General features: G+C 44.0%; 1 protein-coding gene across 1 annotated transcript in view; it reads left to right on the top strand.

Annotated features, from left to right (window-relative positions):
* LOC308290145 (endothelin-converting enzyme-like 1) overlaps positions 1-17430 on the top strand; it is a gene marked incomplete at both ends in the record, with an annotated part of 66245 nt that overhangs the window by 29680 nt on the left and 19135 nt on the right. Inside the window, 5 exons of the mRNA XM_080731920.1 lie at positions 1942-2006; positions 5677-5899; positions 14682-14780; positions 16403-16477; positions 17110-17213. Of these exons, the coding sequence (XP_080588046.1) occupies positions 1942-2006; positions 5677-5899; positions 14682-14780; positions 16403-16477; positions 17110-17213 (566 nt within the window). The remainder of the gene's footprint in view (positions 1-1941; positions 2007-5676; positions 5900-14681; positions 14781-16402; positions 16478-17109; positions 17214-17430) is intronic.

The following is a 17430-nucleotide window of genomic DNA, read 5'->3' as shown; positions in this document are numbered from 1 at the left end:
ACACATTTTGCATAATTATGTTGTAACAACATGAATTGGAACACTTTTATCTCTGGAACAGATCAGCAGGTTACAAATGTCTATTTTGATGTACCCTAATGTGAGGAGTCAAACCAAGAAACCAATGGCTTTTCATGATTTAGAATCCATTGCAAGCATTTGTTTTGCACGGGCTGGGCTAAAAGCATCCCCACAAAATTATGGTTTAGTAATGAGTCATCACTTCACAATCAAGATTTTTCAAAAATAGCAGATCTACAAGCTTACAGTGTGGCACTCAGTGCCGCACTGTGAGCTTGTATATCTGCTATTTTTCAATATATATATTTTTTTTTACTTTTAATTTTTATCCCACGATTTTTGTAACCCATTTTTTCACCCGGTGCCAATTGCCTAAGCTGTGATCCTGGGCTCTACTCTCCCTCTGCCAACCTGGGGAGGGCCCCGAACTGAGCTCATGCTTCCTTCAATGCATGAGGAGTGAGCAGGCCGCTTCTTATCACCTGACAGGGGGAGCTTCCCCGGTTGGACGTAGCGCGTGGAAGGAACATGTTATTCCAACCAGTTCCATTCCCCTCCATCAGGCGCCCCGGCTGGCCAGGGGGAGGCTTTATAGAGACCAGGATTACTGCATGTTTTTGTGAGGGTATCTACCCTAGGAGACACGGGGAGAACATGCAAACTCCACACAGAAAGGCCCTTTTAACTATTTTTCAATAGTTAAAGCATTAAATAATTCTAGGCCTAAATGGCTTAAGAGTCAGTTTACCTGGTCTGGCAGTAACAGTCTGTACGAACAGAACCAGCAGAACTCCTGATAATCCCACCATGGTCCACATCCTGCAGATCAGACACTAACCTGTGAAAACAACCACAAAAAGGGTATTTAGACAGACTACAGCAATGAGTAGAAAATAGAAACCGGATGAATGCAACATTCATTCAACGTTCACAGATATGCCCCCACACTTCATTCATTCACAAATGATTTCCTGATACAAAAAGGTGAAGAAAAAAAGCTCCTATAAACACATCACTTCCATCGGCCAATGCGATCGCCTCTCTTACCTGGAGTAGGTTGTGTTTGAGTATCGACAGCCTGCAAGTGAGAGTTTATATACCCATCTATCGCTGTGTCATCATCCTGTAACCGATCCAAGGAATGTCTCTGCAATGACTCTGCCAATGTATCAATGTACCAATGTGCCAATGTGCCAATGACTCTGCAATGTGCCAATGTATCAATGTACCCATGTGCCAATGACTCTGCTATGTGCCATCCACCATTCCTTCCATGATTAGTGGAGCTACCTCTGTTGTTGTGATCGTGGACATCCTTGTAGTAGTTTGTCACTACATGGGTATCTTGGAGGGGAGAGTGTTTTCTGCTGGTGTTTCAGTCCGAGTGTATCAAAGGGTGCGTTCGGAAATGCGCACCGGTTCTGGTAAGGGTTAGGGTGAGGGTTAGTTTTAGGCATAGTTTTACTGAGGTTAAGGTTAGGGTTAGGGTTAGGTTTAGGCACTCACTACACAGAGCACACACCCGGTGCGCATTTCCGAACGCACCCTTTGATACACTCGGACTGAAACACCAGCAGAAAACACTCTCCCATCTTGGAGGTGTAGTGTATCTTGTACACCAGGTCTCGCCATTTCTGTGTGCAGCCCTCGGTGTGAGGGTTAATTCTTTAAATTCCCGTGGCTTTGGCTCCCATGGCCACTATCATCTTTCCTTCTTGTGCAAATGCCACGCGTAGAAATTCCTAGGTTCTTTGGCCCATCCAACAGGTCCCACAGTGGGGACACTATCGTTCACCTGTCTAGGCTAGCTCATGAAAATGGATAATTTCCTTGTTAAAAGGTATATTATTAGGTTTCTTTCCTCATGGCATGTACAGCCCTATTGTCTCAGGGTTGTTGTTAATCATTCTGTTGTTGCAGGTTAGGCTACAGCTTCCTGTCATTGGTTCATACAAAGGTCACATGACCACTATGGGTCACAGAGTGTAAAGTCGTAGATTTTAAAAGGTGTGTGAGGGTTGCATGGGGGAACTGGCCTTGAATCCCATGCCCAAGTCAAGCTTCTAGTTATGTATAATGATGTACTAACGGACTAAAAGGTCATACATCTAGTAGTTATGTACCTAACTAGTTACATCTATATGTGCCTATGCAGTTCACCAGGTAATAACACTGAATTATATCATTATATATCATCACTCTTGTGTGTGTGTGAAAGAGAGAGAGAGCGAGCGAGCGAGATATACAAGCTCACAGCACAGCACTCAGTGCGTCGCTGCGTGACAAATTGTGTGAAAATCTTTGAATACATGTATTTTTAAAGAAAACATTTGTAACTTTGCTTCTGGGGGGTCCCTGGAACTAGATATTTTTAGATGGGGGTCCGCGGCCAAATATACATATCATTTTGGGGGTCCCTGACAAAAAAAATGATTATTATAGTAAATTTACCCCCATTGATTTAGGATGGGGACACGAATGCATGGGCCTGGATGGGGACCCAAATGAATGGCAGTGGATGGGGAAACCATCAGGGTACCGTTAAAAAATATATATTATCTGAATGCGACAAAAAACTAAATATATTATTGAACTCAAGTCTCCATGGCATGAGTATTCAATAGGAAAAAAAGTCATTTTGGGGGTGAACTACTCCTTTAATGGGTTAAATGTCTCTCTACAGATGAAGAGGAAGTAAGACTGCATGGAAAACTATCATATCATAATACACTATCTGTCCTGTTTATCTGGTCATGTGATGTCGGTCTGGCTGGCTGTCTATATGTGTGTGTGTGTGCGTGCGTGCATGCTGCGTGCGTGCGTGCGTGCGTGCGTGCGTGCGTGTGTGTGTGCGTGCGTGCGTGCGTGCGTGCGTGCGTGCGTGCGTGCGTGCGTGCGTGCGTGCGTGCGTGCGTGCGTGCGTGCGTGTGTGTGTGTGCAAAAGCGTGTGCCATCAAGTATCAAGTATTGGCATCAAAATGTACTTTAAGTACAAAAGTAGAAAGTACTCATCATTATGCAATCTTTTGAAAATAGCAGATCTACAAGCTCACAATGCGTCGCATCAATGAGTCGCATCAATGCATTGCATCGCTATTTTCAAATGGCTGAAATGTATAACGGGCTGAAGTGGTTAATGTATGTTTTGTAATAATAATCAAAAACAAACTAGTAACTAAAGTTTTCAAATAAATGTACTATGAGTAAAAGTAAAAGTACAACATTTGGATCCAAGATGCAGTGGAGAAGAAGTAAAAGTATTGTAAATTGTAAATACACAAGTAAAGTAAAAATACCAAAAGATTGTACTAAAGTACATTACTTTGGAAAATGTACTTTCAATGATAGGAAGCTGTAGCCTAACCTGCAACAATAGAATGATTAACAACAACCCTGAAACAATAGGGCTGTACATGCCATGAGGAAAGAAACCTAATAATCCACCTTTTAACAAGGAAATTATCCATTTTCATGAGCTAGACAGATGAACGATAGTGGCCCCACTGTGGGACCTGTTGGATGGGCCAAAACACCTAGGAATCTCTACGCGTGGCGTTTGCACAAGAAGGAAAGATGATAGTGGCCATGCGAGCCAAAGCCACGGGAATTTAAAGAATTAACCCTCGTGATTCACACCGAGGGCTGCACACGTTTCATGACGGAATGAATGACTTGAAGGGAAACATTGGAGAAAAATATATAAAACTAAATAAAAGTAATGAAGTCACATCCCCCTCATGCAGTGCTGCCAGCGACCATGGTGCACAGCTCGCACTGCAAACATTTAAAATAAATACGAAAAAAAGAGAAAAAGAAGAAGAGCCAAGCCGATCATCATCATCATAATAACTAATATGTATTTGCTCCTCCGCTCAGGGACGTGCTGGCCATTGGGAAAAGCGGGACAACTCCCGAACCGCTGGTTCATTCCCGGCCGGTCCAGGCCGGCCATTAGGAAAAAAATACAAATAAGATGTCGGCCTTCGTTCCATTTTGGGGGCTGGGCGGCCAACAAAGTAAATCGTCACTGTCGGGCAGAAACCTCGTATCTCCAAGTTTCAAATTTGTACATTTTATTCGCAAAGCAAAGCCCTGCTTCATCATACAAGGCTGTCGCACAAAAGTAGTGAAAACAGCGTGCTTGTAGATCGGCTGTTTTCACTAGTTTAAATAATTTTTTAAATGATAAATACAAAACAAACGGTTTTGGACATACAAGGTTTCCACCCGACAACGACAAAATATAACTCATGTAATTGGACCACTGGCTTGTCACTTGTCATGATCTGATATGGCAAATCCAATGAGGGCCTCTCCAACTCTTTTTCCCGGGCTGAATCAGGGGCCCAGCACTTCCCTGCTTGATTCAAAATAATCATGGCATGCATGCGAGCTTGCGTGATGCAATGCCTGATCATCCCTGGTATACAGATCCATCTAACAATATTGTGTAAAAAAAAGCATTGCAGATGCCCTAGCACCCCAAATCATAACTGACTGCAGAAAACCATCCACTGGACTTCAAGCAACTCTGACTTAACAAGGTTGACATTCCTCTATTATAAATCCTTGTTTTGAGTGGTCTTGTGTAATATTGTAAAGTTTTGAAATATGGACTTTTGATATTCATGAGCTTGTATGCCATAAAAAAGTCATAATTTTAACAAAGGACTTTTGGAATAATTCACTGAATGTGCAATGTATCTAGAATATATGAAAATGTCAAAAACGCAATTTTCTTGAAAAACAGTTTCAAGACCCTTATGTCCTCAATTTAGTGCTTTGTTGGCGAGACCCCGGGGTGGTGCTGCCAAGGCACTTTTGTTTTAATATGCACTGCGCATGTGTAAGATAAAAAATATAATAAACACGTGGAAAAGCAACAACATGCCTTGACGTCTGCGAGGGGTTTCTCAGCGGGGGAGGGGTTGCAACTTGTCCCGCAGGCAGATAGGCTGCGTGCTCGGCGGGGGCACTGAGCTGCCTTAGAGCATTCCTTAGAGAAAGGGATCATGAAAACTTGAATGAATCATCATTTGTTCTTTTTCTTCAACCCTCTGACTGATGAGAACAGACAGGGAGGGGATCACAGAGTCTTTGTTTTTCACAGACGTCAACGCTCACTCTTCCTCTATACCTTTCCTCCAGTTTTCAGTCGTTCTTGGAACTCAGGACACAGGGGAAGACAGAGCTTTGGGCAAGATGGAGGCATCTTTACATATAAACCCAGTGCTGCTGTCTGAGAAATATAACAATAGAAAAGCCACTGGCATTGAAGTGAAAGTTATAATTCAATGCTTGGTGCTGTGCGACCAGGAAGCTAATATAAAACCCTACATCCAACCAGAGGGCTGTACCTGCATGATTGTGTTAGTAGTGTCTAGCTGAGGTTGAGAAAGAATCTATAGTAAACCCACCGTGTGGCAGCAGTGGCTCAGGAGGTTGATGCCAAGTAAGCAATGTGTCCTTGAGCAAGACTCCTGATGGTCAGGATGGTGTCTTGCACGTTGGCCTCCGCCATGTGTGTGAATGGGTGAATGTAGTGCACGCTGTAGAGGTGCCATATAATATAAATGCATACCATTTACTATTTCATTAATGAACTGAATTAACCATAGCCCATCCTTTCATTTTCTCTCCACCCCTGTCTCCCAGGGTCCTCCACAACTACATGCTGTGGCGCATCGTGGTGGCGCTGAGCGAACACCTGTCCACAGCCTTCCGCAGCACCATCCACGAGTTCTCCAGAGAGATCGAGGGCACAGAGAGGCAGCTGGAGCTGAGCAGACTGTGTCTCACACAGGCTAACAAACACTTTGGCATGGCTCTGGGAGCCCTGTTTGTCCAGCAGCACTTCTCCTCTCAGAGCAAGGCCAAGGTATACCTTGTGGATACATAGAGGGAAGCATGTGCTGAGAGAGGGAGGGAAAGATAGATAGATAGACAGACAGACAGTATTCTAAAATACTTCAAATAGCCAATCTACATCGACGTGTTGTGGACTAGTAGATCAGCTATTTGAACTATTTAAAAATGTTTTTCTAAATAGTTAAGAAAAAAGGCAAATACGTTTAGGGATGACTCAAGACATAATTATCGTGATTATGTCATTGTTTTCTTCTGATATCTGTCCATTATTACCAGATGATCCTGATAATTCTTTTTATCTGTCCTTCTCCTGTGACATGTCTTCATTTCTGATATGGCGGTTTGGTGATTTGAGATGGAGTCAATTTGCCAGGATTAGAGAATCCCATCCATGTCAATCTCTTCTCCACCACCCGGGTCACTCCTTTTTCAAACCCGTACATCTTACCTTTCTCTCTCTCTCTCTCTCCCTCTCTCTCTCTCTCTCTCTCTCTCCCTCTCTCTCTCTCTCTCCCACCCACCTTAATCCTGCCATCTTCTGCTCTTATCCCCCTTATCTATTGATATGTTTTCTTATATCTGTCTCATGTCCAGTCTATGGCATTAGGTCTTCGATGGGGTCCTAACCCCTGTGACCTCTATACGTACTCTTTGAGCCCTTCATCGTATCTCATTCACCCCTTTTATCTTTTTCTCTATCTCCTCTCTCCTTTCCTCACTTTCCTCGTTCCACCTCACCGTCTCTGTTCCACACTGAGAGTGAGCTGCGTCTCTCTCTCTCTCTCTCTCTCTCTCTCTCTCTCTCTCTCTCTCTCTCCCTCACTCTCTCTCTCTCCCTCACTCTCTCTCTCTCTCTCTCTCTCTCTCTCTCTCGCTCTCTCCAATTAAAAGAAAAACCCAGCTTTCTGCAGGTTTCCCGGGATGGAAAATGTACGTGCGGAATGGGTATATTATTGAGCGCTAATGACTCATTCTGTACTTTAATTGAAATCTCGAGTTCAGGAGTTCACAAAGTTCCAATTAAAAGACGAGACGTTTTTTTTATTGTAAACTCCGGTAGTGCCTCAATGTAATGGAGGGCTGTAACGTGATTTATAAAAGCGCACAAGGATTAAAAGGAGAACAAATACCCATCTCTCCTCTTCTCTCTCTCTGTTTTCCTCCTCTTTTGTAGCTGAAGTTTACTTTTAAAAAGTAACGTGTTAAACCAACGTAAAAGCCAAATGATTCCTCATTGATGTTTCAATTATTTCAATAATTATTACAGTAGGAGGACAGAAAAAAGAATGAGAATACAGTAGCTTGCAGATACAGATGGTACACATCACTGGGGACAAATAAAGCATAGCGTAAGTTTATGCAGGGCATGGGAGTCAAGTCGCCGCCAGTCTGAGTGTCAGTTGTCAGTCAGCTCTGTTCTCATACCTCATTAACATATCTGCTGGTCATTATGTCACATGACTGCCATACTCCAATCAGAGCTCTCAATCAGTAGGGAAGGCTCCTTTAAATAGAGCTTGCTTTCCCTACCAATGCTTGGTTCCGAAGCTTCGGAATCATTTGCTGCTTGCTGCTGCGGCTGCTCTACTCTCTGGTTCTGCTCGAAAGCTTGGTGATACCATATGGTTCTGCTTTAGATACTGCTTACTGCCGTGCTGCTTCAATAGCAATGCTAGCCTGCTTTTATATCTGTTGCTATCACTATCCTACTGCTAACAGTATTATGCCTAATGTTAACTACAGCTATCATGATGCACTACTTCATTAGTTCTCATTTACGTGTTTACTGCTACTCATAACTTGAACAAGGTCTCATCTAAAATGTATTACTAGCATGCTTGCTTCTCAGAAGAGAAAACATTTCAACAGTATAGCATATGCTAACAGTGGTAGTAGTGGAAGCTTCAAATTGTTTGTAGCAACATAAGCTAACAGCATGCTTTGCTCTACAGTGCACCCTGAACCATGATGGCATTGGCTGTGATTTGTGCTGCCTAGAACAGTATGTGAACTGTTGTTCCTGCCCAGCTTCCAGTGCTGTTTGTCTCCAGCAGATGCCACACTGGGTTTCTTAAATCCTTAATCGCAGGGCTACACTCTGCAAACACCAGCTAGTTCGGCAGCTAATCCAACATGTTGGCCGGTGTGGCCATACTCCCTTCAGATGCATGGCTCCATGCAGGGATTCCCATCCTGCTTTAAACAGGTGTAGCCTATGCTATTATTGATATCATGCATGGATGATATTCTGATGCTATTGCTCACTTCTAATATATGCCTCTTTTCCCAACATTGCTGCTAATCATATACTAATGCTACTTTTACTCTGCAGGCAGGTTGGAACTACTGAGTATATTTGTGTATTAAGATTAATGCTTTGCTCATTCAGGAATCATGTCAAGTGTTTACAGGAGTAGCACTGCCCCTTTAAGGGCAGAGCATAAGGGGAGGTGGCTGCGTCTGGGCCTGTTTGGCCATGCAGAAGCCTGAGTCCGAGTGTTTGTTGGGGACCTGTCCTTGAGGAGTGGTTCAGCTAGTATTCGGTAAGAGTCCTGAATCAAATATTGATGCTTAGATAATTCAGTGGTACAGTATTTCAAGATGTTAGAAGTTTTATGGAGGGGGTTTAAATGTTTAATGGTTAACATATGCCTTTCATGGGTGTAAGAACTTGTTACCATGAGAGAGATTGTCATGTGCTACAGTTGAATTAGTCCATATTCAACTAACTGCCACTACTTGGAGTAAAGTAGGTGAGATTGCGGCATTCAAGCGAGGATCAAACACGCTCACTCTCACACTTGCTTAAGTATGGAAATGAAGGTTCTTGCACAGGTGATTATTTGGCTTTATAAACACCATAGTTAATGTCCTATGTGGTGGAATGGTGGAAAGTTGATAAGGGAGGTTGTTAAATGGGCAATGCATCATGGGTAGTGTAGTCTATGTACTGCTACCATACACATTCACACTGTTCTCAGTCTAGCAGTGTTGCCAGGTCTGCCCATTATAAGCAACTCTGTCTTGTTTCCCCATAACTTCTAGTTGTGGGTTGTTTTGTTCGGGCTTGTTCTGAAGTAAAGTTGCTTATTTGGCTTGCTTTCAACATCCTTCCAACATGCTTCCTGTTAGAATCAGCTAGTCTGTGTGCAGAGTGGGTTAATTCCCTTTTTGAGCCACATGAGGTCAAGCAGCTACTGTGTGTGTAGTGTGGGTAGAGTTGAAGACTTGTTAGAAGGTTGCATGGGAAAAGTACAGTTGCATGATGGTACAGTTCTACTAAAAGGAGATCCTAGGAAGCTCTCCCTATTTACTCAGGAACCTTTGAGAGAGAGGTTTGAGTGAGAGGGATATTCCAGCATGGTGAGAGGCTTGTTCACTGCTAAATGCTAATGTTAGCGCATTTGGAACCTTTGAGTTGTATAGAGTAAGAGGATACATTCCAGCATGGGGAGAGGCTTGTTCACTGCTAAATGCTAATGTTAGCGCATTTGGAACCTTTGAGTTGTATGGAGTAAGAGGATACATTCCAGCATGGGGAGAGGCTTGTTCACTGCTAAATGCTAATGTTAGAGGCTAATGTTAGTAACTCGGGGGTTGTCATGGGCTCATGCTACAACGCTATCATGGGAACACTGGAATGGCCATGTGAAAAGCTTGTTCACTGCTAAATGCTTATGTTAGCGGCTAATGCTAGTAACACTCAGGGGTGCCATTGTCTTATGCTACAAACGCTAGCATGGTAACACTGAAGTGGCCATGTGAAATGGATAAACTGAGTTGATGTATCTATGCACAGCCAGTACATGCTGAACGTTGTTCGGAACAGCGTTAAACACTTGTTCTGTAATTTTGCACACGGTGGAAAAAAAAAAAAAAAAAAAAAAAAAAAAAAGAAAATTACTGCATAGGCTGGCTGCTGCTTCGATTCTGCCATTTTGCTGTATGCTCACCTTATGCTCATGCTAAAGCTGCTACATGTCTGTTGCTGACATCATGTTTCATTTCCAGGCTTCTGCCATTTTGCTGTATGCTCAACTTATGCTCATGCTAAAGCTGCTACATGTTTGTTGCTAACATCATGTTTCATTTCCAGGCTTCTGCCATTTTGCTGTATGCTCAACTTATGCTCGTGCTAAAGCTGCTACATGTCTGTTGCTAACATCATGTTTCATTTCCAGGCTTCTGCCATTTTGCTGTATGCTCAACTTATGCTCATGCTAAAGCTGCTACATGTCTGTTGCTAACATCATGTTTCATTTCCAGGCTTCTGCCATTTTGCTGTATGCTCAACTTATGCTCATGCTAAAGCTGCTACATGTCTGTTGCTAACATCATGTTTCATTTCCAGGCTTCTTTATCAGTTGTGCTGCTATGCTACAATGATCACATAATTGTGCTAATGGCTCTTGTTGCTGCTGCTTCAGTCAGATACTATCATGTGTCCTAGAATTTCAGCTATTGCTAGCTCCACTCAACCTGCTGCTGCCTGCTAGCATAACTGCTAATAATTACAGCTAATGCTACTGCTAGTTAATGCTAACATCATGTTTATCATTACAGCTCCATGCCGGAGCTGTGGCATGCCCACTGCTACGGCATCAGGTTTTATCATTGCAGCTTCATGCTAAAGCTGCTTCATGTTCCGCTAAATCGTGTTTTTCTATATAGCTTCTTGCTGAGGCTGCTACATGTCTGCTGCGAACATCATGTTTATCTTTTCAGCTTCGTGCTGGAGCTGCTGCATGGCTGCTGCTACAGCATGTCATTGCAGCGTTGTGCTGCAGCTTCTGTGTGTTTTCTGCTAACATGTTTATCTTTATAGTTTCGTCCACTACCGTATAATGCCATGAGGCCAGTCAGGAGTCGGTTGGCACTGCAGAGGGCATTGCTACTACAGCTTCAGCTAACGCTACTTCTGCTGCAACCATGAGCCTGCCTGCCTGTACTCCTGCCTGCCTGCCCACCTGCTGCACGCCTGCCCGCCTGCTGGCCCGCCTGCTTGCACGCTACAGATTCAGCAGACAGGGGAGTGGCTGCCTGCCTGTTTCATGAGCGACATCGATGTGTCGCGATGATCGAGGATTCTGGATCGAGGATACTCACCTGGACCTCCTCCCGAAGCCATGAAAGGCAGGTCATTCGTTAATCAAACTGCATCTTCATCTAAAGGCATAATTATATGGCTGATAAGTCAGATGTATTATATAGATTGCGTGGTTGTGGATGATAATAATAATTATAATAATGATGATCGTTGCAACAAGTCTCAAGATGATTCTAAGTATATTTCAGCAGCACCTTATGCTTGTATGAGTTCATTAATATTCACCCGGGTGGTGCATCAAGGCAATCCAGACTACGTTCTCAAACTAATACTTCTTTCTATCCTCTATGTCATGGTATCTGCCTGGCGTCCTCTGGCGAGGCAAGCTGTATCGGACCTTGGAAGGATGGCTACCAGAGATGCTTCCTGCAGCATCGGGGATGGCTCCACACCTGTACATCTCTCTATGCATACAACCGGGCTGGCTCCAACTCGGAAGTTATGGACGCTGATCCTCAGCAGCTATGAATGTTACTCGCCAGGAAGGAGGTCATTCTTGTTGCTCAAAAGCATGAGCGGCATTAAGTGAGGAGACGGTCGGCTAATTAATTGCTCAAAGGTGGTTGGCACGGTTATCACAGCTGTTAATATCAACTTCCAATTGCAGGGTCACGTCTACCTAGCATGGTGGGTAACCTCAAACAGCTCGCTCCCCCTTTAAGGGATGGGGCACAACTCGGCAAGCGTAGCTGATTCACTCTTCTTCGCAGTGTAGGATGGCTTAAGACCAACTGCTTAATACAATTTGGTTCTGCGTTAGAACCGCTCGCACACACAGCACAGCAAGCGTAGCTGACCCACTTTATACACTAATGGTAGGATGGCCTTTTCTTAATTTAAGAACTGCTTCTTAACGGAATAATTATTTCAAAGGTCGGCAGCGTCGCTTCGCTGCCTCTCTTAGCTATTTCATTTCACTAATCATAGAATGGTCTCTCTTTTAAGATGCAGCATGTATCTTTTAGCATAAAAATAAATTTGTCAACGCAGAGATCGCAGCTAGCTGCTGCTACACATAGTTACTGCTAAGCTTAGGATGGCTTCTCATGGTTCAAGACTCTGCAGTCTTTTACTTTTAATCATGTAGAAGTCTGCAGTGGCGCTCTGCTGCTACACATAACCAGAGTCTGACTGACACAGGTTTTATGTGGCGTTGGGTTCCGTGTTTTGGGGGGTTTTAAAGCGCTCTCTGGTTGGCCGAGCCCTGCCAAGACAGAGAGCAAGCTCATTAGTTTTGGGGGGTATTGCTGCGTTCCCTGATTTTGCTTAGCATGCTCAGAAATGCCTGCACAAAATTCAGGGAGCATCTCCGATCGCGGAGCCCTTCAAACGCCAAGTTTAACTGTATTCCATTTATGCAATAAATGGTTAAATATTCTTGCCAATATCTTGCCGAGTCTATCTGTTCATTATGTTATTAATTGTTATATTCTTGACGTGAATGTTCCTGCCTAAAATAAAGCATAGCGTAAGTTTATGCAGGGCATGGGAGTCAAGTCGCCGCCAGTCTGAGTGTCAGTTGTCAGTCAGCTCTGTTCTCATACCTCATTAACATATCTGCTGGTCATTATGTCACATGACTGCCATACTCCAATCAGAGCTCTCAATCAGTAGGGAAGGCTCCTTTAAATAGAGCTTGCTTTCCCTACCAATGCTTGGTTCCGAAGCTTCGGAATCATTTGCTGCTTGCTTCCTCCTCCACCCCAGCCTCCACCTTTGCATGATCACTCTGGCTAAGCTCAAATACTTGTGATTGTCTGATTAAGTTACATGTCAATGTGGTTAAGCAAGTACTGTGATCTTGTCTAAATTTCATGTCATGTTGTTAAGCTCATACTGTGATTTTGTCTAAGTTCATGTCAATGTTGTTAAGCTCAATACTGTGATTTGACTACGTTACATGTCACGGTTATTGCTATTTGCTATTCTATCCCTATGGGGGGTATTGCTGCGTTCCCTGATTTTGCTTAGCATGCTCAGAAATGCCTGCACAAAATTCAGGGAGCATCTCCGATCGCGGAGCCCTTCAAACGCCAAGTTTAACTGTATTCCATTTATGCAATAAATGGTTAAATATTCTTGCCAATATCTTGCCGAGTCTATCTGTTCATTATGTTATTAATTGTTATATTCTTGACGTGAATGTTCCTGCCTAAAATGTTTCTTTAAGAAAGGTTAAAAACTGAAGCATACTCTAATTTGGCGGTTCTCAAACATTTCGATTTCAAGGACCCCCATAACTCTCAGAGTTAAAGACCTGACAGGGTTCATTTGGGAACCCCTCAAGGAACGCAGAGGGTCCCTGGACTCTCTTCTCCCTTTACCCTAGTCTCACGTGGCCAGACTGTTGACTCCGCGATTTGTAAATGCTCCCGTCTACAGTCTGGAATAACGGAAGAAGAACACTGAGTACCCGGTTAAAGCAGAAGTGAAGCCTCCTCCTCACTTCCGTTTCCGTCTCACATCGCGCACATTTATCACTATATAAATAAAAATCATCTAAGCATATTTAGCTTGCTGCTTAGCAGAAATTACATTTTAAAATATATTTTCTTGAACGGAAATGCCAGTTTCCATTACTCGCCGTTCAGGAGGTGTAGTTCCAGACTCTATATAGCGTTCGGAGATTGTGGAATAGTTGTCTGGCTACGCAAGACTACCTTTACCCCAACAAATTAATAATGGTAGATTGGCTCCATCAACATTGAATTAGAAAAAAAAATAGCACTGATGCGGGGATCAATTTAACTTTTTAGTTTAGTTCAACACAACCCCAACAATTCTATCGTATTCCTTCATCAGTGAGGTGCTCTCCCTGTTGTATTGGAACAAGAGTTGTAATTAAATCTATCAAAGGGTATTTTGTGCTCACTAATCTGTGGCCAGACCTCTGGAGCTCAAGGTGTTTGTGCTGGAGTCTCACTTACTGAACCTCTCGTTTCATGGACCTGCATGAATAACAACCGTGCTTACCGTTTAAAACTGGGATTGTATACATTTTTGGTAAATTTCTTCTCATTTGGATTTAAATTAATAATCAATAATCAACAATTAATGACTGCTAATTCGTATGAAAGACCGACTTCATGGATCAACTGATGTGATATTCATATTTACTCGCTGATTTCAGTTATGAATTTTAGGTGAATGATTGACATTTTCATCACAAGATTACAAGTGTAATCCTGGGCGCTACTCTCCCTCTGCCAACCTGGGGATATCAACAAACTGCGCTCATGCTTCCTTCAATGCACAAGTCTGAGCTGCTTCTGATCATCTGTCAGGGGGGAGTTTCCCCGGTGGGACGCAGCGCATGGAAGGAACACGTTATTCCAACCAGTCCCTTTCCCCTCCATCAGCCACCCCGGCTGATTAGGGGGAGGCATTATAGAGACCAGGATTTTTGTGAGGGTACCTACCCTAGGGGACACGGGGTGAAGGGTTAGGGTTGCAAACTCGACACAGAAAGGACCTTTCGCCAACCCCACCTAGGGTATGGGCAGTGATGACGCAGAGGATTACCGGTATATATTTTTGACCAAAATCAAATGGTGTTTTTTCTTTGCTCTCATGTCAAGTTGTCGGCTCAGTCATGGCACATCAGTTGTCACGTTGGGTTCCACAAGGTTATGAACACATGTTGGCAGTGGTTCGGTCCTTTAACCCTGAGCTCTGTTTCCTGCAGGTACAGGAGCTCGTGGAGGACATAAAGCACTCCCTGGACATCCGGCTCCGGGAGCTGGACTGGATGGACGAGACCACTAAGCAGGCTGCCAGAGCCAAGGTACGATGGAGGCAGGAGCCAACCACGTCATATCTGGGGTGCCATTCGTATTCTGTCCAAGCCATCCATGTAGTAGTATGTTGTAGTGGTCAGAGTTGGCAAACAAACAAAACACACAAATAAATAAACAGAATGCAGGTGTGTTATATCTAACACCTCATCCACACTGCACGCGAGCGAGCGATGCGACATCATGCGAGTCATGCGACGCGATGTCCCGCGAAATACTGTCCGCATATGGAGCGTCGGCCATTGCGTTGCGATGTAACCTGAACCAATCAAATAAATAAATAATAACATAAAGTGTTTGGGGGGCGGGACATGGTCATTTACCTCTATGGACATCGCCACGAAACCTCACCCCGGAGGGGTGGACGACGCGTTGTCGCTCGCGGTAGGTCAGAACGTCCTCATTGAAAAAAATGTATTTGAATGAGATGTCATCGCTCGCGTCGCATTACGGGCAGTGCGGAAGTGATCTAACAAAGGTGCACAGAGATGTACTTTATATCATTTTGGTAACAAACTCAAAACTGCTCACAAAAACCACTTGCGCGACACGCATGGTCATGGACAAGTGCATTCTGACAACTGCATCCTGGCTCCACTTGTTCAGTAAGACTTTTTGTGGTGGAACACAACAAAAGGTTTTGACAGGGAAACACGGAGGTCTGGAGGTCTAATCCAGATCACTCACTCTTAAGGGTCTGCACTGAAAGATAGCTCTTATGATTCTAAAGTTATAATCCTTTTAGAGGGAAGTGCTGAATACACAGTGCTCTTCTGTAATCCTATAACGCTGGTTCACTTGATTAGCTGATTGTGTGTGTGTGTGTGTGTGTGTGTGTGTGTGTGTGTGTGTGTGTGTGTGTGTGTGTGCGTGTGTGCGTGTGTGCGTGCGTGCGTGCGTGCGTGCGTGCGTGTGCGTGCGCGTGTGTGCGGGTTGCGGGTGTGTGAGTGTGGATGTCTTTTGTCTGCACGTGGTGGTGCTTGCAATTAGTTGTGTCTGCATCAAGCACTGACTGTACTGAACGTGCATGCATTAGCAAATGTGAGGGCTGTATTATCCTATACAGACAGGATAGTTCAGAGACAGGAAACGGAGGAGGGGAGGGGGATGGACAAATGTAACACAGGTCTCCAGACAGAATAGGCTATATGCACAGCACCCGTTTTGGAGAGAAGATCATTTTGGAAACACTGCGACTCCATTGGGTCTCAAAGTGTGGTCCAGGGACCCTCATGGATCCTTGGGGGTTCCAAATGACCCCTTAAAAGGTGTGTAACTCTGAGAGTGTACGGATGGACCCGTAAGGGTCCATTTGGTTCCATGTGTACTCTCTCTGAGTTATGGGGGTCCTTGAAATAAAAAGTTTGAGAACCACTATGCTTGAAGAGACCCAACGTCTCTCCAATATGGCTGCTGCTGTGCATATAGCATGTTGAACTGCGGACGCTGCAATTATGAGGATTACATGCCGTCTATTAATCTGCCGTGTGTTTCTGTCTCCCAACATTCTGCCATTTTCTGTCTGTTCTCCGCTCTCTCTTCCGTTTTCCCCCCGTTCTTCTTTCTTTTTTCCCTTTTGGCCATCTTCCTGTCTTCCTCTTGTCTCTTCCAGTTGCAGCACATGATGGTGATGACAGGCTACCCAGACTTCCTGCTCAAACCAGAGCTCATCGATCAGGAGTATGATGTGAGAGGAACTCTTTTTTCACTCTTCCTCTGTCTCTTCTCACACTGGTTTTCTTAAACAATGTAGGTGTCAAACACAAAGTTCCTGTTTTCTCTCTCTCTCTCTCTCTCTCTCTCTCTCTCTCTCTCTCTCTCTCTCTCTCTTTCTCTCTCTCTCTCGCTCTTATATATTTGGAGTGTACAGTATGACAAAAGTTTGGCAGGAGAGGTTGTCATTTTCAATTTCTCCATCTCTATAAGGCAGCTGGCACTAGAAGACCGAGCCTATGCCCCCAATCTACGTCCCCAATCTAGCCTGCCCTACGCTTGAATACATGTCCTTCATCTCCCCTTCTTAAGCCACACAATAACCATTTCCCTCACACTCCCAAGACGTAGCTCAGTCCAGTGGACAGGGAGTGTTTTGACCCAAACGTGATCCACTTGACTCTTGCTGTGTCACGGCGCAATTCATCTCACATCACCCAGGAGCTTAATTTGCTGTATCTTTTTAATCATTTTGCATAGAATGAATATGAAGAATCTCTCTCTGTCTCTGTCTCTGTCTCTGTCTCTGTCTCTCTCTCTCTCTCTCTCTCTCTCTCTCTCTCTCTCTCTCTCTCTCTCTCGTTCATTTCTCACCTTGTTCTCCAGTTCGAGGTGGACGAGAAGACCTACTTCAAGAACATCCTCAACAGCATCAAGTTCAAAATCAAGCAGTCGGTCAAACAGATCCACAAAGAGGTGGACAAGACAGCGTGAGTTCCAGTTTCGGATCGACGAGTCATGCTGCGTGTATGAGCTAGCTGGCACTCTCTTTATTGGCAGGATGTTGGCCAATTAAAATAGGATATTCTAAAACGGTTAGTTCCAATACTTGATTCTGATTGGCTGATTTCTGATTAGACCAGTGTCTAAAGCACACGATAATCCACACCTTGAATGAGTTTATATCAAACCTAGGTGCATTATTTC

This window comes from Nannobrachium achirus (assembly GCF_963921795.1).
Source record: "Nannobrachium achirus genome assembly, chromosome: 8".
In the NCBI taxonomy this organism is placed as follows: domain Eukaryota; kingdom Metazoa; phylum Chordata; class Actinopteri; order Myctophiformes; family Myctophidae; genus Nannobrachium; species Nannobrachium achirus.
Note: the sequence above shows the minus strand (reverse complement) of the source record. Positions and strands in the feature narration are given on the sequence as shown.